We start from the raw sequence: 22415 nt of genomic DNA, 5'->3' as shown, positions 1-22415 counted from the left end.
CTCTAACTCACCATCTTTAGATAATAAAGTACTCAACCTCTACTGTCTTTAACTATGAATGAACACAACACTAACTCACCATCTTTAGATAATAAAGTACTCAACCTCTACTGTCTTTAACTATGAACGAACACAACACTCTAACTTACCATCTTTAGATAATAAAGTACTCAACCTCTACTGTCTTTAACTATGAACGAACACAACACCAACTTGGTCTGCGGTGAGTTCACATTCCCCACCACAGTAATGAAGCTCGTCCACAAGAGATTATTACATTTTCTTTATTTCATCTTTTTATTATTTTATTCATTCCAGTTTTCAGTTCAATGGAAGGTATACAGATAACAGATAACACGCACACAACATGTGTTTTGGTATCTTATACAGTAGACAGTGGATTTTCTGAACATTTCTGTTAAACATAATAGCATAATGGAATGTGAAATCTGAATGTGTTGACATAGTCCAGCAATCTCTATTACCACACACACACACACACACACACACACACACACACACACACACACACACACACACACACACACACACACACACACACACACACACACACACACACACACACGGTCTCATAGCAGGATGTGGTATTTGAGAGCGCGGGGGACCCTGTTGATGACCAGGCGTCCGTCGTAGCTGAGCGAGGCGAACAGCCAGGGGTCTGCTGAGGACCACTCTGCCGCGTAGACACTGTCCTCGTGCTCCTCGTAGCTGGAGACCACGCTGTCTGCCAGGACCTCCTTCCTGCGGACACACACACACATACACACGGTACACACTGTAACAACCATCACATAGACACACACAAGGTACACACTGTAACAACCATCACATAGACACACACAAGGTACACAGTACACTGTCACTCAACCATCACATAGACACACACAAGGTACACAGTACACTGTCACTCAACCATCACATAGACACACACAAGGTACACAGTACACTGTCACTCAACCATCACATAGACACACACAAGGTACACACTGTAACAACCATCACATAGACACACACAAGGTACACACTGTAACAACCATCACATGGACACACACACAAGGTACACACTGTCACTCAACCATCACATGGACACACACAAGGTACACACTGTCACTGTCTCAACCATCACATGGACACACACAAGGTACACACTGTAACAACCATCACATGGACACACACACACGGTACACACTGTAACTCAACCATCACATGGACACACACACACACGCAAGGTACACACTGTAACTCAACCATCACATGGACACACACACACGCAAGGTACACACTGTCACTCAACCATCACATGGACACACACAAGGTACACACTGTCACTCAACCATCACATGGACACACACAAGGTACACACTGTCACTCAACCATCACATAGACACACACAAGGTACACACTGTCACTCAACCATCACATGGACACACACAAGGTACACACTGTCACTCAACCATCACATGGACACACACACACGGTACACACTGTAACTCAACCATCACATGGACACACACACACGCAAGGTACACACTGTAACTCAACCATCACATGGACACACACAAGGTACTACACACTGTAACTCAACCAGCAGATCACACACACACACACACACACACACACACACACACACACACACACACACACACACACACACACACACACACACACACACACACACACACACACACACACACACACACACACACACACACACACACACACACACACACACACACACACACACACACACACACACACACACACACACACACACACACACGCAAGCAAGCAAGTGGGAACAAGAGCCTATGATGACAAGGCCACATGCCTCTATCAGTCATCTCCTCTCTCTACCATGTTCTTTCTCTATCAGTCCTCTCTCTATATCAGTCCTCACCTCTCTCTACCACATTCTCTCTCTCTATCAGTTATCCTCTCTCTACCACATTCTCTCTCTCTCTATCAGTCCTCTCCTCTCCTCTCTCTACCACATTCTCTCTCTCTCTATCAGTTATCCTTTCTCTACTACAATACCACATTATCTCTCTCTATCAGCCTTCACCTCTCTCTACAACATTCTCTCTCTCTATCAGTCCTCTCCTCTTAGCGCCGCCTTCGACACCATCACCCACTCCATCCTCATATCTCGCCTCATATCTCTCCACCAAGACCATCACTGCCGCCACCCACTCCACCCTCATCACCTGCCTTTGTGACATTAAAATCTGGATGCTTTCTGAAACTCATCTGTGACAAATCTGAACTGATCATTATTGGCCCAAATTCCCTGACCCGCCCCCACCCACCCAACATTGACAGCTCCATTGTCACCCCCTCCACCCACGTCCGCAACCTAGGTATCATTCTCGACCCCACCCTCTCCTTCCTCCTGCATGTCAACCAGATCACGAAAACCGCCTTCTTCCATCTCAGGAACATTGCCCATCTACGCCCCTCACTATCCTTCTCTGCTGCCGAAACACTGACCCACGCACTTATCACATCCCGACTGGACTACTGCAACAGCATTCTTTATGGCATATCCACAAAAATCCTCAATAAATTACAATACGTCTCGCATGCTCACCTCCACCCGCCGCTCCGACCACATCACCCCCATCCTCCATGATCTCCACTGGCTCCCCATCATGTACAGGATTCAGTTCAAAATTCTACTCATCAACTTCAAAGCCCTCAACAACCTGGCCCCCTCCTACCTCTCTGACCTCCTTCTCCACCACACACCTACCAGGTTCTCTCTCTCTCTCTCTATCAGTCCTCTCCTCTCTACCACATTATCTCTCTCTAACAGTCCTCTCCTCTCTCTACCACATTCTCTCTCTCTCAGGGCGCTTTCACATATAGTTTTGGTGGACTCTGTGCGGTTCTGATGGTGAAGTTGCAACATTGTTGCATTCGTCATTTGGTTCGTCTGCATTCACGTTGCAATTTGTCAAGCGCACCAAACTTTCTGAACAATGTCACGCGGTCGAAAAGGGCGCTCGTCTATTGGACACAATGGAGAGTGGGAATCCCTCCCCTTCAGGAAGTGAAATCTGCGAAAACACAAACAGCGCAAGAAGCGTGATAGTAGCAGAGACGTGGCATTGATCCATCGTTCGATTATAACCCATTACTGCCATCCTCTTGCTAAACAACTTGTACACCTCGTTGTTTTTTGTGAGTGCCCACAAGCAGCTGTTTTATTTGGTCTTCTGCCCATATGTCGATCAGGGCTTTCACTTCATCATTCGCCCAAGTCTGTCCACGAGACATGTTTACAGTGTGCTTGTTTTGCAGTGAATGCCGCACGCTGCGGTAATAATAATAATAATAATAATAATAATAATAATAAGCCGCTGTGTTTTTTTCTTCCTTCTACCCAAGATGCACAGTTTATCAGGAGACATGTTTACAGTGTGCTTGTTTTGCAGTGAATGTCGCGCGCCGCGGTAATAATAATAATAAGCCGCTGTGTTTTTTTCTTCCTTCTACCCAAGATGCACAGTTTATCAGGAGACATGTTTACAGTGTGCTTGTTTTGCAGTGAACGCTGCGCGCCGCGGTAATAATAATAATAATAATAATAATAATAATAATAATAATAATAATAATAATAATAATAATAATAATAATAAGCCGCAGTGGTTTTTTCTTCCTTCTACCCAAGATGCACAGTTTATCAGGTGACTTCCTATATTTGGTCCGCATTTGGTCTGATGAAGCGAACCGAGACCTATGTTTTTTGGCGGACCAGAGTTTGCGTGTTTGGTCCGCACTAGAGTTCGACTGCGCATTCACACCACCCCAAAAAAGCGGACTATCGAATTCTGGTCCGATAGTCCGGACCAAACAGATCTGGTGTGAAGTCCTCTCCTCTCTCTACCATGTTCTCTCTTTATCAGTCATCTCCTCTCTCCACCATGTTCTCTCTCTCTCTATCTGTCTTCCCCTCTCTCTACCATGTTCTCTCTTTATCAGTCCTCTCCTCTCTCCACCATGTTCTCTCTCTCTCTCTCTGTCTTCTCCTCTATCTACCACGTTCTCTCTCTCTCTCTCTCTCTCTATCTGTCTTCCCCTCTCTCTACCATGTTATCTCTCTCTATCAGTCCTCTCCTCTCTCTACCACATTATCTCTCTCGATCAGCCCCCCCCCCACACACACTAACAATAGTAAGTATAGCCTCTACTGATTCATTCACAGTGAAGGGGAAAGAACAGGGAATGGTATCAAGGACGGTGTGAAAGCTGATGCCGGGGAAAACATCATTGATTTAGCTGCGTGAGCGATAATCAAGATTAATTAGCGGTTATGGAGGTTAATGTGGTAGTGGGGCGGCTATGGCTCAGGGGTAGAGCGGGGCGTCCAATGATCGAAGGGTTGGTGGTTCGAATCCCGCTCAAGCCCATGTCCATCCCATTGCCGTTGTGTCCTTGGGCAAGACACTTAACCTACTTGCCTCGTATGAATGTGTATGCATGTGAATGAATGTTGGTGGTGGTCGGAGGGGCCGTAGGTGATGATTATTCGCCACGCTTCCGTGAGTCTGCCTCAGGGCAGCTCTGGCTGCAATTGTAGCTTACCACCACCGGTATGACTGTGTATGAACGAATAATGGACTCTGTGAAGCGCTCTGAGTCAGAGAAGAGCGCTATATAAATCCAATCCATTATTATTATTATTATTATTAGTGGCCAGCCTGCAATTCTCAACAGAATTAGGATATCTGGGAATTATACAAATAAATAAATAAATAATAATGATAATAATAATAATAATTTGGTGGAGTGAGTGAATCTTTAGGAAGGATGTGGGTTTTGACTAAATGCATCAGTGGAGGATAAAGGTGGCATGTAAACAGCAGCTAATCCAGATCCACGGCGCAGGAGGGGGAAGGACACTTGAGTCGACTAAGAAGGTCAACAATCATGATGCTGAGAGCTGGTGACTATGACAGAGAGAGGGTGATCATAGCAGAGGGCCGTCTGTGATCGAGGACGAGGGCTGATGGTAGGAGGCAGAGAGTGGAGGACGGATGAGGAAGGAAGACGGAGGATGAGCGGTGACTGTTGCTCCTAGCGATGATATGGACAGGGGGGGTATCTCCGCACGTTACCAGTCTAATGGTGTGATCACTACAGGGTACCATGACTTAGGATGTGGACTTGTACTGTGATGATGCTGGTAAACTGTAGACTGTCATTAAACTGTCATGCTGAATAAAACACTCTAGACTGTTAATCTAAATACTTTCTGGTCCTGCGTAGGACCCCTGCAGGCTCACAAGTGGACACATCCCTTCCGAGATGAGACTCCTTATCTGATTATTTGTAGTATTACAACATACTAACACTATAGTTTGTGACAGAGACAGTTGGACAGGGTGACATCGGAGGGAGGAGAGGAGGTGACAGAGGAGAGGAGGAGACAGAGGAGGGAGGAGAGAGAGGATGGAGGAGAGGAGGTGACAGAGGAGAGGAGGAGACAGAGGAGGGAGGAGAGGAGGTGACAGAGGAGAGGAGGTGACAGAGGAGGGAGGAGAGGAGGTGACAGAGGGAGGAGACAGAGGAGGGAGGAGAGGAGGTGACAGAGGGAGGAGACAGAGGAGGGAGGAGAGGAGGTGACAGAGGAGAGGAGGTGACAGAGGAGGGAGGAGACAGAGGAGGGAGGAGACAGAGGAAGGAGGAGAGGAGACAGAGGAGGGAGGAGACAGAGGAGGGAGGAGACAGAGGAGGGAGGAGAGGAGGTGACAGTGGAGGGAGGAGAGGTGACAGTGGAGAGAGGAGAGGAGGAGGGAGGAGAGGAGGTGACAGAGGAGGGAGGAGAGGAGGTGACAGAGGAGGGAGGAGAGGAGGTGACAGAGGAGGGAGGAGAGGAGGTGACAGAGGAGGGAGGAGAGGAGGAGGGAGGAGATGAGGTGACAGAGGGAGGAGAGGAGGTGACAGTGGAGGGAGGAGAGGAGGTGACAGAGGAGGGGAGGTGACAGAGGAGGGAGGAGAGGAGGTGACAGAGGAGGGAGGAGAGGAGGTGACAGAGGAGGGAGGAGAGGAGGAGACAGAGGAGGGAGGAGAGGAGGTGACAGAGAAGAGGAGGTGACAGAGGAGACAGAGGAGGGAGGAGAGGAGGAGACAGAGGAGGGAGGAGAGGAGGGAGGAGAGGAGGTGACAGAGGAGGGAGGAGAGGAGGTGACAGAGGAGGGAGGAGAGGAGGGAGGAGAGGAGGTGACAGAGGAGACAGAGGAGAGGAGGTGACAGAGGAGGGAGGAGAAGAGGAGAGGAGGTGACAGAGGAGGGAGGAGAGGAGGTGACAGAGGAGGGAGGAGAAGAGGTGACAGAGGAGGGAGGAGAGGAGGTGACAGAGGAGGGAGGAGAGGAGGTGACAGAGGAGGGAGGAGAGGAGGTGACAGAGGAGGGAGGAGAGGAGGTGACAGAGGAGGGAGGAGAGGAGGTGACAGAGGAGGGAGGTGGCAGAGGAGGGAGGACAGGAGGAGACAGAGGAGGGAGGAGAGGAGGTGACAGTGGAGAGGAGGTGACAGAGGAGACAGAGGAGGGAGGAGAAGAGGAGAGGAGGTGACAGAGGAGGGAGGAGAGGAGGGAGGAGAGAAGGTGACAGTGGAGAGGAGGAGAGGAGGAGACAGAGGAGAGGAGGTGAGGAGGAGACAGAGGAGAGGAGGTGACAGAGGAGAGGAGGTGACAGAGGGAGGAGGAGACAGAGGAGGGAGGAGAGGAGGTGACAGAGGAGAGGAGGTGATAGAGGAGAGGAGGTGACAGTGGAGAGGAGGAGAGGAGGAGACAGAGGGATGAGGAGACAGAGGAGAGGAGGTGACAGTGGAGAGGAGAGGAGGAGACAGAGGAGAGGAGGTGACAGTGGAGAGGAGAGGAGGAGACAGAGGAGAGGAGGTGACAGTGGAGAGGAGGAGAGGAGGAGACAGAGGAGAGGAGGAGAGGAGGAGACAGAGGAGAGGAGGTGACAGTGGAGAGGAGGAGAGGAGGAGACAGAGGAGAGGAGGAGAGGAGGAGACAGAGGAGAGGAGGTGACAGAGGAGAGGAGGAGACAGAGGACGGAGGAGACAGAGGAGAGGAGGAGACAGAGGAGAGGAGGTGATAGAGGAGAGGAGGTGACAGAGGAGAGGAGGTGACAGAGGAGAGGAGGAGACAGAGGAGAGGAGGAGACAGAGGAGAGGAGGAGACAGAGGAGAGGAGGTGATAGAGGAGAGGAGGTGACAGAGGAGGGAGGAGAGGAGGAGACAGAGGAGAGGAGGTGACAGAGGAGAGGAGGTGATAGAGGAGAGGAGGTGATAGAGGAGAGGAGGAGACAGAGGAGAGGAGGTGATAGAGGAGAGGAGGAGAGGAGGTGATAGAGGAGAGGAGGTGATAGAGGAGAGGAGGTGATAGAGGAGAGGAGGTGATAGAGGAGGGGAGGTGATAGAGGAGGGGAGGAGAGGAGGTGATAGAGGAGAGGAGGTGACAGAGGAGAGGAGGTGACAGAGGAGAGGAGGTGACAGAGGAGAGGAGGAGAGGAGGAGGGAGGTGACAGAGGAGAGGAGGTGACAGAGGAGGGAGGAGAGGAGGAGAGGAGGGAGGAGAGGAGGTGACAGAGGAGAGGAGGTGACAGAGGAGAGGAGGTGACAGAGGAGAGGAGGAGAGGAGAGGAGGTGACAGAGGAGAGGAGGTGACAGAGGAGAGGAGGTGACAGAGGAGAGGAGGTGATAGAGGAGAGGAGGAGAGGAGGAGAGGAGGTGATAGAGGAGACAGAGGAGGGAGGAGACAGAGGAGAGGAGGTGACAGAGGAGAGGAGGTGATAGAGGAGAGGAGGAGAGGAGGAGAGGAGGTGATAGAGGAGACAGAGGAGAGGAGGTGACAGAGGAGAGGAGGTGATAGAGGAGAGGAGGAGAGGAGGAGAGGAGGTGATAGAGGAGACAGAGGAGGGAGGAGACAGAGGAGAGGAGGTGACAGAGGAGAGGAGGAGACAGAGGAGAGGAGGTGACAGAGGAGAGGAGGTGATAGAGGAGAGGAGGAGAGGAGGTGATAGAGGAGACAGAGGAGAGGAGGTGATAGAGGAGAGGAGGTGATAGAGGAGAGGAGGAGAGGAGGAGAGGAGGTGATAGAGGAGAGGAGGAGAGGAGGAGAGGAGGTGATAGAGGAGATAGAGGAGAGGAGGTGATAGAGGAGAGGAGGTGACAGTGGAGAGGAGGTGATAGAGGAGAGGAGGAGAGGAGGTGATAGAGGAGAGGAGGTGATAGAGGAGAGGAGGAGACAGAGGAGAGGAGGAGACAGAGGAGAGGAGGTGACAGAGGAGAGGAGGAGACAGAGGAGAGGAGGAGACAGAGGAGAGGAGGAGACAGAGGAGAGGAGGTGACAGAGAGGAGGTGATAGAGGAGAGGAGGTGACAGAGGAGAGGAGGTGACAGAGGAGAGGAGGTGATAGAGGAGAGGAGGTGACAGAGGAGAGGAGGAGACACTTACTTCTCCTCCTGGTGGTTTTCCTCTCCTTCGCTGAGCTCATCGTCATCCACCAGGTGTCCAAAGGGCTCGGAGGAGATGGACACCATGTTGGACAGAATGAGCCGACTGTCGCTGCTGGCCGTCAACACCAGCTGGTCATGACTGTGGTTGTAGCGCACACTCCACACCCTGAAAAACACCAGAGAGACCTTTAGACTCCACACCCCGAAAAACACCAGAGAGACCTTTAGACTCCACACCCTGAAAAACACCAGAGAGACCTTTAGACTCCACACCCTGAGAAACACCAGAGAGACCTTTAGACTCCACACCCTGAAAAACACCAGAGAGACCTTTAGACTCCACACCCTGAAAAACACCACAGAGACCTTTAGACTCCACACCCTGAAAAACACCAGAGAGACCTTTAGACTCCACACCCTGAGAAACAGAGACCTTTAGACTCCACACCCTGAGAGACACAGAGAGACCTTTAGACTCCACACCCTGAAAAACACCAGAGAGACCTTTAGACTCCACACCCTGAAAAACACCAGAGAGACCTTTAGACTCCACACCCTGAAAAACACAGAGAGACCTTTAGACTCCACACCCTGAAAAACACCAGAGAGACCTTTAGACTCCACACCCTGAGAAACACCAGAGAGACCTTTAGACTCCACACCCTGAGAAACACCAGAGAGACCTTTAGACTCCACACCCTGAAAAACACCAGAGAGACCTTTAGACTCCACACCCTGAAAAACACACAGAGAGACCTTTAGACTCCACACCCTGAGAGACACAGAGAGACCTTTAGACTCCACACCCTGAGAAACACAGAGAGCTTTAGGGCGCTTTCACATATAGTTTTGGTGGACTCTGTGCGGTTCTGGTGGTGAAGTTGCAACATTTGGTTGCCCACGAGCAGCTGTTTTATTTGGTCTTCTGCCCATATGTCGATCAGGGCTTTCACTTCATCATTCGCCCAAGTCTGGCCACGAGACATGTTTACAGTGTGCTTGTTTTGCAGTGAATGTCGCGCGCCGCGGTAATAATAATAATAAGCCGCTGTGTTTTTTTCTTCCTTCTACCCAAGATGCACAGTTTATCAGGAGACATGTTTACAGTGTGCTTGTTTTGCAGTGAATGCCGCGCGCCGCGGTAATAATAATAATAATAATAAGCCACAGTGGTTTTTTCTTCCTTCTACCCAAGATGCACAGTTTATCAGGTGACTTCCTATATTTGGTCCGCGTTTGGTCCGATGAAGCGAACCGAGACCTATGTTTTTTGGCGGACCAGAGTTTGTGTGTTTGGTCCGCACCAGAGTTTGACTGCGCATTCACACCACCCCAAAAAAGCGGACTATCGAATTCTGGTCCGATAGTCCGGACCAAACAGCTCTGGTGTGAAAGCACCCTTAGACTCCACACCCTGAGAAACAGAGAGACCTTTAGACTCCACACCCTGAGAAACACACAGAGAGACCTTTAGACTCCACACCCTGAAAAACACAGAGACCTTTAGACTCCACACCCTGAGAGACACAGAGACCTTTAGACTCCACACCATGAAAAACACCAGAGAGACCTTTAGACTCCACATCCTGAGAATCACACAGAGACCTTTAGACTCCAAACCCTGAGAATCACACAGAGAGACCTTTAGACTCCAAACCCTGAGAATCACACAGAGAGACCTTTAGACTCCAAACCCTGAGACACAGAGAGACCTTTATACTCCACACCCTGAGAAACACAGAGAGACCTTTAGACTCCACACCCTGAGAGACACAGAGAGACCTTTAGACTCCACACCCTGAGAGACACAGAGACCTTTAGACTCCACACCCTGAGAAACACACAGAGAGACCTTTAGACTCCACACCCTGAGAAACACAGAGAGACCTTTAGACTCCACACCCTGAGAAACACAGAGAGACCTTTAGACTCCACACCCTGAGAGACACAGAGAGACCTTTAGACTCCACACCCTGAGAAACACACAGAGAGACCTTTAGACTCCACACCCTGAGAAACACAGAGAGACCTTTAGACTCCACACCCTGAGAAACACAGAGAGACCTTTAGACTCCACACCCTGAGAGACACAGAGAGACCTTTAGACTCCACACCCTGAGAAACACAGAGAGACCTTTAGACTCCACACCATGAGAAACACAGAGAGACCTTTAGACTCCACACCCTGAGAAACACAGAGAGACCTTTAGACTCCACACCCTGAGAAACACAGAGAGACCTTTAGACTCCACACCCTGAGAAACACAGAGAGACCTTTAGACTCCACACCATGAAAAACACAGAGACATTTACAAGTGCTTTACAATTTGTTCCTCACATTTGTACCCATTCACTCACACATTCAGACACCGATGGCAGAGGCAACAATGCAACGTGCCTCATCGGGAGCAGTTAGGGGTTAAGTGTCTTGCTCAAGGACACTTTGACACGCTGCCCGGGAAGAGCGGGAATTGAACCGGAAACCTCCAGATTACCAGATGACCGCTCTACCTCCTGAGCCACTGTCGACCCTGCATTAGTACTACAGGGGTTGCCATGGTGACATTAGTACTACAGTGGTTGCCATGGTAAAATTGGACCTCATTCACTAACGCACTTACTCGTGTTTCAAATCCAACCATTGAGCGCCAAACACGAGATATCTCGTTTTTAGATCCTTTTTCCTTTTTTCGATTTTCCCATTCTAAACACTCGCGCGGACCTGCCTGTATCTCCCTGGCACCGCTGCCTACATTATAATTGCAATGACGATCGAATCCCGACAGGTGGCAGTATCGCCTACCTTTTGAACTGGGTCTCTCAGTTGTCTTTCAGTGCCTCGGGCTGCAGGAATCCCCTTCCCCGCAAAGTGAGCAGCACACAGCCATCTGTCGCCGACTTGCTTGCCTGAAACCTATTGTTTTCTGTATTCTAGCCAGGCCCAATGCACATGGGTAATGGCGATCGCGATGGAACTACTGGGATTATTCATTTTGGAGTACCTTCTGACAAAGGTAAGGTCTATTTTACTGAACCTAAAACATGCTTTTGTATAGATCACAGCGTCGTATTTTACCGAACCTAAAACATGCTTTTGCTAACGATCGCAGCTTCGTAAAACGACCCCCCCCCCCTTGATGACTTTGTGAAGACACATCTATGTGGTATATACCTTTGATTTGGAAATAATATAGGTTTCAGGCGAGCAGCCCGAACGATTTGTGCATATGCATATAACACGTCATATCTCACGATCTAGAAAACTAGACTGGATTATCGTTTAAACGGGGCAATGTTTAGCGTGGAATAGCGCACAAAAGAAAGTATGTAGAAATTGACTGGTTTGTCCCTGTTGGACTATAAAGAGTACCTGTCAAAGGAGCCATACTATTGTCTCCATAGCTACACAAAAACCACGGTACGGTACATACCTCGGTTTTGAAGTCAAGGTTCGGTACAGTGGGGGAAAGTTTGGCTTTCCATGTTCCACTCAGGGGTGATAGAGTGTGCAGTAACTAAATGTACTTGTAGGGCTGTCAACGAATATTCTATATTGAAATTAATAATCGACTTGTAAAAAAAAAAATCTAATAATAAATAATTATATTAGATTGTGAAATAAACCATTCGGTACACTACACAGCCGTTCGGTACGGTACACACTGAAACGGTTCGGTACGGATACGTGTACCTTTACACCCCTAATAGAGTAACAGAGGTTTGAACACACCATGTGTTTTCAAACCAAACCAAAGTTTATAAAAATCCCATACTTCTTCGTCTTCTTGTGTCACCTTCCCCCACTCTGAGCACCCGTCTGGGATCGCTTTCGGAGCAGACGCTCCTTGGCTACAACGGTGGTCAATCATTTTAACCATCAGCGGTGACTGGTCAGTTCAGGACTGTGCACAACCGGACGTGGTCACTCGTCCGAACGGCTTGTCAAATGACGCTTGTCGGGTGTTTCGTGTTGTAACTCGAGAATGGAATCACGCAATAGGTTGAGTGTGGTGTAAGTATTCTGTACTTCTGTACGACAACTAATAAAGATTTTTTTTTTTTTGTATTATTATCTTTTCCCCCCTCCTTTTTTCCGATTTTTCTCCCATCCCACCCTTCCTGGTTGTTGCGCACTTTCCGATACTGCTGGTCCGAGAGGCCGGATACTGTCACATGCTTTCCTCCGACGCATGTGCAGCCAGCCAGCCGGCAGCCAGCCTGGCTGCGCAGATTCTCACTGGGAGAGTGTAACGTGTGGGAGGCCGCACTACCTCTCACCAGATCCTACCCTCGCTGAGCAGGCGCCCCGACCGAACTGTAGGGGCCTGTTGTCCACAACGCCCAGGACCCACCCGCCAGCTTTCCCACCCTCTAATACTGCCAATTGTATTAGTGTGAACGGCCAGCCAAGCTGGTGACAACGCCGGGAGCTGGATTCGAACACGCAAACCCAGCATCTCCGGTGTTGGTGACAAACGCAATCTCCGCTACGCCACCTGACCGCCCAACTAATAAAGAAACTTGAACTTGGTGACGATCAAGAGGCGGCAAATTCAACTTTCCAACAATGTATTGTTTGATCGGCGAAAACGCAGCCCGGAGCCGACAGACGAGGGCAAAGTGCCGCGACGTGCCCGTGAGTGCGTGACGGCCCGTATTCAGGCCGTCCGATCCTTAAGTGGTTAACTCCACTTACAAAGTTCTCGGGCCAATTCTGGCATTCATGAACGGTTTCTTATTTGGGATTCATTCTTAGCTGAGAACAGGATTTAAGAATGCGGAAAAGCGGTCGTAGACAGGTCAGATTGGTGTGCGGCCTGTGTTCTTAAGAAGATATTTACAAAGACACTTGTTAGTGAATGAGGTCCATTATTACTACAGTGGTAGCCATGGTAGAAGTCATCTAACCTGCATTAGTACTACAGTAGTAGGAGTCCACCGCCCTGCTTGTAACCTTAAATAGTACAGCAGTGGTAGAGGTCATGTATTCATCAGTACTGCAGTAGTAGGGGTCATGTATTCATCAGTACTGCAGCGGTAGGGGTCATGTATTCATCAGTACTGCAGCGGTAGGGGTCATGTATTCATCAGTACTGCAGTGGTAGGGGTCATGTATTCATCAGTACTGCAGTGGTAGGGGTCATGTATTCATCAGTACTGCAGCGGTAGGGGTCATGTATTCATCAGTACTGCAGTGGTAGGGGTCATGTATTCATCAGCACTGCAGTGGTAGGGGTCATGTATTCATCAGTACTGCAGTGGTAGGGGTCATGTATTCATCAGCACTGCAGTGGTAGGGGTCATGTATTCATCAGTACTGCAGTGGTAGGGGTCATGTATTCATCAGTACTGCAGCGGTAGGGGTCATGTATTCATCAGTACTGCAGTGGTAGGGGTCATGTATTCATCAGCACTGCAGTGGTAGGGGTCATGTATTCATCAGTACTGCAGTGGTAGGGGTCATGTATTCATCAGCACTGCAGTGGTAGGGGTCATGTATTCATCAGTACTGCAGCGGTAGGGGTCATGTATTCATCAGTACTGCAGTGGTAGGGGTCATGTATTCATCAGTACTGCAGTGGTAGAGGTCATGTATTCATCAGCACTGCAGTGGTAGAGGTCATGTATTCATCAGCACTGCAGTGGTAGAGGTCATGTATTCATCAGCACTGCAGTGGTAGGAGTCTATTCTTTAAAAAAAATCTTGTATAGTAGATCTGAACGGATATATTGTGACATAAAACCCTCAACTGGTTGCAAGATCCTTCCTTAGGTTTTCCTTCAACTACAGGTCAACTACAGGTCAACTACAGGTCAACAATCAGTCCTCTCCTCTCTCTACCACATTATCTCTCTCTCCATCAGTCCTCTCCCCTCTCTACCACATTCTCTCTCTCTATCAGTTCTCTCCTATCTCTACCACATTCTCTTCCTCTCATCCTCCCTCCACCTCCTATCCATCTCTCTCCCTCCTTTCCCCTTTCTCTCTTCAGTTCTCCCTCTCTTTCTCACGCCCTGCGTGTCTCTCTCTCTCTCTCTCTCTCTCTCTCTCTCTCTCTCTCTCTCTCTCTCTCTCTCTCTCTCTCTCTCTCTCTCTCTCTCTCTCTCTCTCTCTCCCTCCCTCCCCTCCCTCCCTCCCTCCCTCCCTCTCTGGCAGTGAGCCTGGGGCAGGGCTCAGAGAGAGACCTCAGCTCCTCACAGGGAGGGATAGAGGGATAACCGGGGCTGTTGACAGAAAATCAGCCCCGGCCGCATCTCTCCCCGCACAGCCTAATCCTTCCCTGCTAAAAAATAATCCCTAATACCAACGGCAGCCCCCAGGCTGAAAAGAAAAAAAAAACACACACACACACACGCACATGCACATGCACACACACAAGCTGGGCACACGAACACAGACACACACAGAGGAACACAAATGTGACAGACAGAGATAAGCTCCCACGCTGCACAAACGCAGTCTCACACACACACGCACGCACACACACACACACACTGTCACACACACACACACACACACACACACACACACACACACACACACACACACACTATGCATGCATGCGTGTATACAAACATATCTGTGTGTAGTCTCTCTCTCACACACACACACACACACCTACACACACACACACACACACACACAGTATGCATGCGTGTATACAAACATATCTGTGTGTAGTCTCTCTCTCACACACACACACAAATACGTGTGTGTGTGTTCACAGAGGAGTGTGCCTCAAACACATGAAGAGAAGAACACAGACAGATACATACACCCTTGAATAAGCACACACACACACACACACACACACACACACACACTCGCATGCACATAATTATGTGCACGACTATCGCATTTGAACCAAAACACACACGCGCACACACGCACACGCACGCACACACACACACACACACACACACACACACACACACACACACACACACACACACACACACACACACACACACACACACACACACACACACACACACACACACTCTGGACTTAATGGTGCACTCTGTTCAGCTCCAAGGGTTGCCCTGAGCACTGCAGTACCGTATAGCATAGAACAGAGCAGAGCAGAGCAGAGCAGAGCAGAACAGAGCAGAACAGAGCAGAACAGAGCAGAACAGAGCAGAACAGAGCAGAACAGAGCAGAGCAGAGCAGAGCAGAGCAGAACGGCTTTCGATGGGCTTTCGGATTTCATAAAACTACACTTCCCAGCTCAGGCCAGCCCCTGTCAATCATCTGACTTCCGGCGTGAACTTATTTTTTTACGTATTTTCGGGACCATATCTTACAGGTCGAACAAACCTGACCGCTATTGCCATAAAATAGAACGTAGTTAGTTAGTTTTTTTTTTTTTTTTTTTATGTCTAGAGAAAAAAAACACGGCTCTGTCAGATTAAAAATGGCGGAGCTATTTACATTACAAAACATTTACTGTACGCTCTGTGTTACATTACAGCAGGCTGTAACAACAGAAGAAGAACGCTGTGTTACATTACAGCAGGCTGTAACAACAGAAGAACGCTCTGCGTTACATTACAGCAGGCTGTAACAGAAGAAGAACGCTCTGTGTTACATTACAGCAGGCTGTAACAGAAGAAGAACGCTCTGTGTTACATTACAGCAGGCTGTAACAACAGAAGAAGAACGCTCTGTGTTACATTACAGCAGGCTGTAACAACAGAAAAACGCTCTGTGTTACATTACAGCAGGCTGTAACAACAGAAGAAGAACGCTCTGTGTGTTACATTACAGCAGGCTGTAACAACAGAAGAACGCTCTGTGTTACATTACAGCAGGCTGTAACAACAGAAGAATGCTCTGTGTTACATTACAGCAGGCTGTAACAACAGAAGAAGAACGCTCTGTGTGTTACATTACAGCAGGCTGTAACAACAGAAGAAGAACACTCAGTGTTACGTTACAGCAGGCTGTAACAACAGAAGAACGCTCTGTGTTACATTACAGCAGGCTGTAACAACAGAAGAAGAACGCTCTGTGTGTTACATTACAGCAGGCTGTAACAACAGAAGAAGAACACTCAGTGTTACGTTACAGCAGGCTGTAACAACAGAAGAAGAACGCTCTGTGTTACATTACAGCAGGCTGTAACAACAGAAGAAGAACGCTCTGTGTTACATTACAGCAGGCTGTAACAACAGAAGAAGAACGCTCTGTGTTACATTACAGCAGGCTGTAACAACAGAAGAAGAACGCTCAGTGTTACATTTCAGCAGGCTGTAGCAACAGAAGAAGAACGCTCTGTGTGTTACATTACAGCAGGCTGTAACAACAGAAGAAGAATGCTGTGTTACATTTCAGCAGGCTGTAACAACAGAAGAAGAACGCTCAGTGCGTTACATTACAGCAGGCTGTAACAACAGAAGAACACTGTGGGGCGAATTCACAAAGGGATTGCGCAGCTTTTTCTGACGCAATGCCCTTGCAAATAGCCCCAAAACAAACCTTGCTATTCACAAAGCACGTGCAAAGGGTGAAATACCGTGCTAACCGCGTTGCCATCATCAGTGCATCTCTGTGCGTCAGTGCTATTTGCGGGTATTTAAATGAGGTAATATGGGCAGAAAATGTGCCCCTTTCCCTGTGTAACAGGGAAGCCCGTGAATATATCCACAGTCACAGAAACAGGGGTGTTGACAAGTGACTGTGGCATTACGGGCTGGCAAGTTAAACTCACTTCCTCATAACAGGGTTAACAGACGCATAGGTACGGTACATAGCAGTGAATTCACTTCTTAGTGCAGCGGCCTATGTCGTCGCCCGCGGCGCGGGAGCTCCCCTGTTCGACTCCCCCTCGGGACATTAACATTTAACATCAACACAACACAGACCAATATGATCCGTCACAGTGGTGCCCAGTGACCCAGATGTCCTGAGGGGCGTGAGTTTAGGGAGGTGAGTGTAACGGGGAAGCCTGTGAGTATATCCACAGTCACAGAAACAGGGGTGTTGACAAGTGACTGTGGCATTACGGGCTGGTAAGTTAAACTCACTTCCTCATAACAGGGTTAACAGACGCATAGGTACGGTACATAGCAGTGGATTCACTTCTTAGTGCAGCGGCCTGTGTCGTCGCCCGCGGCGCGGGAGCTCCCCTGTTCGACTCCCCGTCGGGACATTAACATTTAACAACAACACAACGCAGACCAATATGATCCGTCACACCTGCAAATGAGCCTCATTGCAAAAACACTCCAATTCACAAAGATCGACGATAATTGCCACGCGCAGTTAAAGTGACGCTATTTACGTCTTTAGAGAATTGGTGGTAACTAAGCGCATTAGTTGCCAGCGTCTCCGGTGATCCGTTAGGTTAGGTAATAATCACAATAAAGAGAATATAACCCGCACTCATATGCTCCAGAATAAACTTTTCATTTATAACGTTTCGTCAGGTCCATGAGGAGTAGACGCTGGAAACATGGTCAATGAAACGTTTATTCTGGAGTATATGAGAATGCGGGTTCTATTCTCTTAACTAAACATTAAATACAACTTAAGTCTGAAATTATTTTTACTGGCTAACTTAGGCCGAAAGATTCAGCACCATGGACAGGTCTGCTCAAACAAATTTCTTTTGGGATGACAAACGATTTGGTACCATCTGGGTAGGCAAATTCCAGATGCGATTATTATTTTTATTCCTATACATCCTTAGATTGTGCGCAAAAGTTACCATATAGCTCAGCGTAGGAAGGTCCGATCGACTCTTTATGTCTTCAGGAGACTCAGGTGCATAGAAACGTGATCACGTCATGTCTCTAGTACCCCCACAACCCGACCTAAGAGCGAATCTATGAAGGGGAGCAAAATATGGCAGGAGACTTATTTTGCATTAACCACTAATAAGCTGACAGCTGGCAACACTGCTGTATGAATGTCCCCCATTAGGAAAGACGTTACAGATGACATGGAGACCCAGAGTCATGTTCTGATTATACAGCTACAGCAGTGCTTCCCAATCTTCTCCTCGGAGCACCCCAGCCGTTCCATGTATTTGTTAAATTCCACCACCAGCACACCTGATTCAACTTAACAAGCCCTTTATTAGTTGAATCAGGTGTGCTGGTGGTGGAATTTAACAAATACATGGAACGGCTGGGGTGCCTCGAGGAGAGGTTTGGGAACCACTGAGCTACAGTGTTGCCCCTCGTAGTTTTCTATAGGCCCTTTTCACGGCGACCATTTTGACATGTCAGACATATCAAGCACAGGTGTAATTAACAACATTAATCATGGTTCTGTTCCGTTTAGGTGCGTCACGGCTGTTCCAGTGAGACAGCACACACGAGGCCCTGGCACACCTCGACATTAGGCTGACCTTCAAAGCTTTTTTTGGCAATTGAAGCTTCGGGGCCGAGCTTCGATTTTAATTCGAACATTTAATTTTTTATTTAAAATTTTTTATGTTGTGGGACTTGTACAGCACTTTGGTAAACGTTGTTGTTTTTAAATGTGCTCTATAAATAAAGTGGATTGGATTAATTAATTAAGTAGCCCCTTTCGTGACTGTGACGCAGCCAACAAGGTTTCACTGTGTGATTTAATTCAAGGTGGATCGCTGTTGTCGTTTGAACAACTTCAGATTTCATGGGAACTACCAATCCCCCAAATCAAGAATGAAGTAAGATTTTGATTATTTGAAATATGGCCTGTGTAGACTAAACTATGCACAGAATTATGTCAGTCTACAAGGTCCGGATTCTACATGGTCCGGCAATGTAGACCTTGTAGACTCCACTACAGACCAATTATCAGTGAATGTTCTTGCATTTTTAAGAAGGGCTACTTCCACAAAAAAACAAAGAACTCACCAAAACATCTCAGTAGCACCTTATCTAAATGTTCTATTTCATATATGGAGATTCATATTTATTTATGTATTGCATGCATTTCTACATTTTATTTCCTATTTTGTTTATTCATCCCAGTATCTTTCTTTCTTATGTGTGGAATTCTACAAGGCATGTAGGTGTATATGTGTTTGAGGATGATATCCTTCAAACAGGCAATAGTGATGATATAATTTGGGCAGTGCTGAGCTGGGTTACTTTCCTCCAGTGTATTTGTCCCCCGGCCCCACCCAATGGCGCGCACGAGCACACACACACACACACACACACACACACACACGCACACGCACACGCACACACACACACAAAAAATTATATTTTTTTTATGTTCGAAGCTTAGGCCATCGAACAAAGCTTCGAAGTATTTAAGACAGCCCCACATGCTTTTACCGTGCTCCTTTTCACAGCAGCCATTTTGGTGGGCGCTGAAGTTGATTTGGCAGTTGTGGTATTCTTGCGGTACGACCACATTAACGATATCTTCACAGAGTTCTGGCGTGAGTGACTCATGAATGAATGAAACCTTTATTGCCCTTCAAGGGAATCAGCTTTGCACAAAGAGAGCAACAAAAAGCCTAATAGGCACAAATATGAACAATATGAGCACAGACAAACAAGACATGAGCATAATAAATACGAACATCATAAAAAGCTTGACACTGCATGGTGCAAGTGCTAAAAAAAACTTGTTAAGCAGCTGAATGCTGCGTGGGACAAAGAAGGTAATTTTAGTTTCAGTCCTATAGACATGCAGTACCTCCTCCGCCCTGAGGGTAAGAGTGCATACTCAGACCATAGTGGGTGCAGTTGATCGGCTATGGTCTTTTCTGCCAATTTCCTGGTGTACTGGTCTGAGAATACTACCTACTATATAATAAAGCTTGTTTGGATATAAGAAAATAAAACAGTCTCCCATTCATTGTCTACGGAGCAGCTCCGGACTTTATACCCGATGACACAAGTCTGACTTCTCTGGCCTCTGGCTGTGGGGGAGAGGAGCTCATGTTCACAGATAGATACTGACTGAACTTTCCTGGGCCGTGGAAATTACACGTTGGAATTCTTGAGTCGGGTGATGTTCCTTCAAATGGAGCCGATTGCTGGTTTAGTTGCTGGTCAGTTCTTCCAGCTCATTTGATAAGTGTACTTTACAAAGAAACAGTGTAACATGCACAGTAATGACTAATTGTGGCTAATCATCATTTCTATAGAGTTGTATTTAGAGACGTACCACTAACCTTTTCACTGCGGATACATGCTGCCATCGTGACAGAACACGCAGCAAAACAAGTCACTTTGCTTTAGACGTCTGCCTAAATGATAATGTTCTTTGTTATTGGATCTTTTTTTTTTATCTACTTTTTCCTCCTCCTTTTTCTGTGATTTTTCTCCCCATTCCAATTTACCTCTCGTGCCAATTCTCCCTCCCCTGTCCTGATCGTTGCTCGCATATGCCCCCAACTGGCCGGTTGTAGGGAGGATAGAAGCCTTACATCACATGTCCCCTCCGATACATGTGGAGGCAACCGGTCACATCTTTTCACCTGCTAGCGCGGACTCTCATTTGGCGAGGAGTAACGTGTAGGAGGCTCACACTGCCCCCGCCATTTTCCTGACCTTGCTGTGCAGGCGCCCCAACCGACCTGTAGGAGTCGCTGTTCACAACGACCAGACTACCACCCTTCGACTTCCCACCCGCTGGCTCTGCCAATTGAGTTAGTATGACGGCCGGCCCAAGCCGGAGGCAACGCCGACAGCCGGATTCGAACCCGGTGTCTCTTGCGTTGGTGACGGGCACAATGTCCGCTGCGCCACCCAGCCGCCCCTTTGTTATTGGATCTTATGGGAAATTCACCTGACATCGATAACGACTAGTGATGCATCGATGTGAAAATTGTGGCCGATACCAATAACCAATATTAATATTGCTGTTCTGGCCGATACCGATATTTACTAGGGATGCTCGATATTGGCTTTTTTACCGATACGGATATTCCGATATTGTCCAACTCTTAATTTCCGATACCGATATCAACCGATATCAACCGATACCGATATATGCAGGGTTTCCGCCCCCAAAAAACTGAATAATTTCAGGTAACTAATAATTTCACTGGATATATATATAACAAATATTGTTATTTTTTTTAAATAATAATATTGGACATCCTTAATATTTACCGATCTATATCTCTGTATAGAAAACACTTTTTTACGATAATCAAATAAAGAGCTATTTTCCAAAACGCATTTTCTTTTTACTTTTGTAACTTATTTTTAGAAATTACTGATATTTTGAAACTATTTAAGGCAATTTTTTTTTTTATATCGGCCCAATCTTGATATCGGACCGATACCGATGTGTAAAAAAACTGCCATATCGGCGGCCGATATATCGTGCATCACTAATAATGACCCCCCCCCCCCCCCCCCTACCAGTGAGAGTGCTCCTCCAGGACCTTCACAGGCTCCTGAGTGTTGCGGACGTCCCAGAACTTGACCTTGCAGTCGTCCCCGCAGCTGGACAGGTAGTACTGGCGGTTGGGGTTGAAGTCCAGGTCTCGTACAAGCTGCCCATGAGCATTCTCTATGCAGTAGATCTGCCTGGAGAGAGAGACATAAAGAGAGAGAGAGAGAGAGAGAGAGAGAGAGAGAGAGAGAGAGAGAGAGGGAGAGAGAGGAGGGCGGAGACAGAGAGGGAGACAGAGGGAGGAGGGGGGGGGGTAAGTGGGAGGGAGGGATGAAAAGAGGACGAGAGAAGGAGGTAGAGAAGGAGGGAGAAATGACAGGAGCATGGTAAGAACAAAATGAGAAAGTAGATTATCTCTCTACACTTAACTCTGGGAATCAAAGCTGTGTTGTTATGTTATGAGTCAACAGAGAGTGAGAGATCTGGTTTTATATTTATGTTTTCTTTCCTCATTTAGTCTCAGGAACACTGAATCCTTGGATGCAAAGTACTGCTATTTTTTCATTATTTCATCATTTCATGGTGCTGTGGGAAGTCGAAGGAAGAGGCGATACAATAACGCGTGTGAC

General features: G+C 47.8%; 1 protein-coding gene across 1 annotated transcript in view; it reads right to left on the bottom strand.

The window, feature by feature from the left end:
- Positions 1–352: 352 nt before the first annotated feature.
- Positions 353–22415, bottom strand: part of eipr1 (EARP complex and GARP complex interacting protein 1) — a 110382-nt gene continuing 88319 nt past the window's right edge. The window contains exons 4-6 of the mRNA XM_084307999.1: positions 21813–21980; positions 8487–8654; positions 353–762 (exon numbers count right to left, since the gene is read on the bottom strand). Coding sequence (XP_084164125.1) covers positions 591–762; positions 8487–8654; positions 21813–21980 — 508 coding nt within the window. The 3' untranslated portion in view covers positions 353–590. The remainder of the gene's footprint in view (positions 763–8486; positions 8655–21812; positions 21981–22415) is intronic.

This window comes from Notolepis coatsorum (genome assembly GCF_963971535.1).
Source record: "Notolepis coatsorum genome assembly, chromosome: 2".
NCBI classification, from domain to species: Eukaryota; Metazoa; Chordata; class Actinopteri; order Aulopiformes; family Paralepididae; genus Notolepis; species Notolepis coatsorum.
This window is presented reverse-complemented; position numbering and strand designations above follow the sequence as displayed.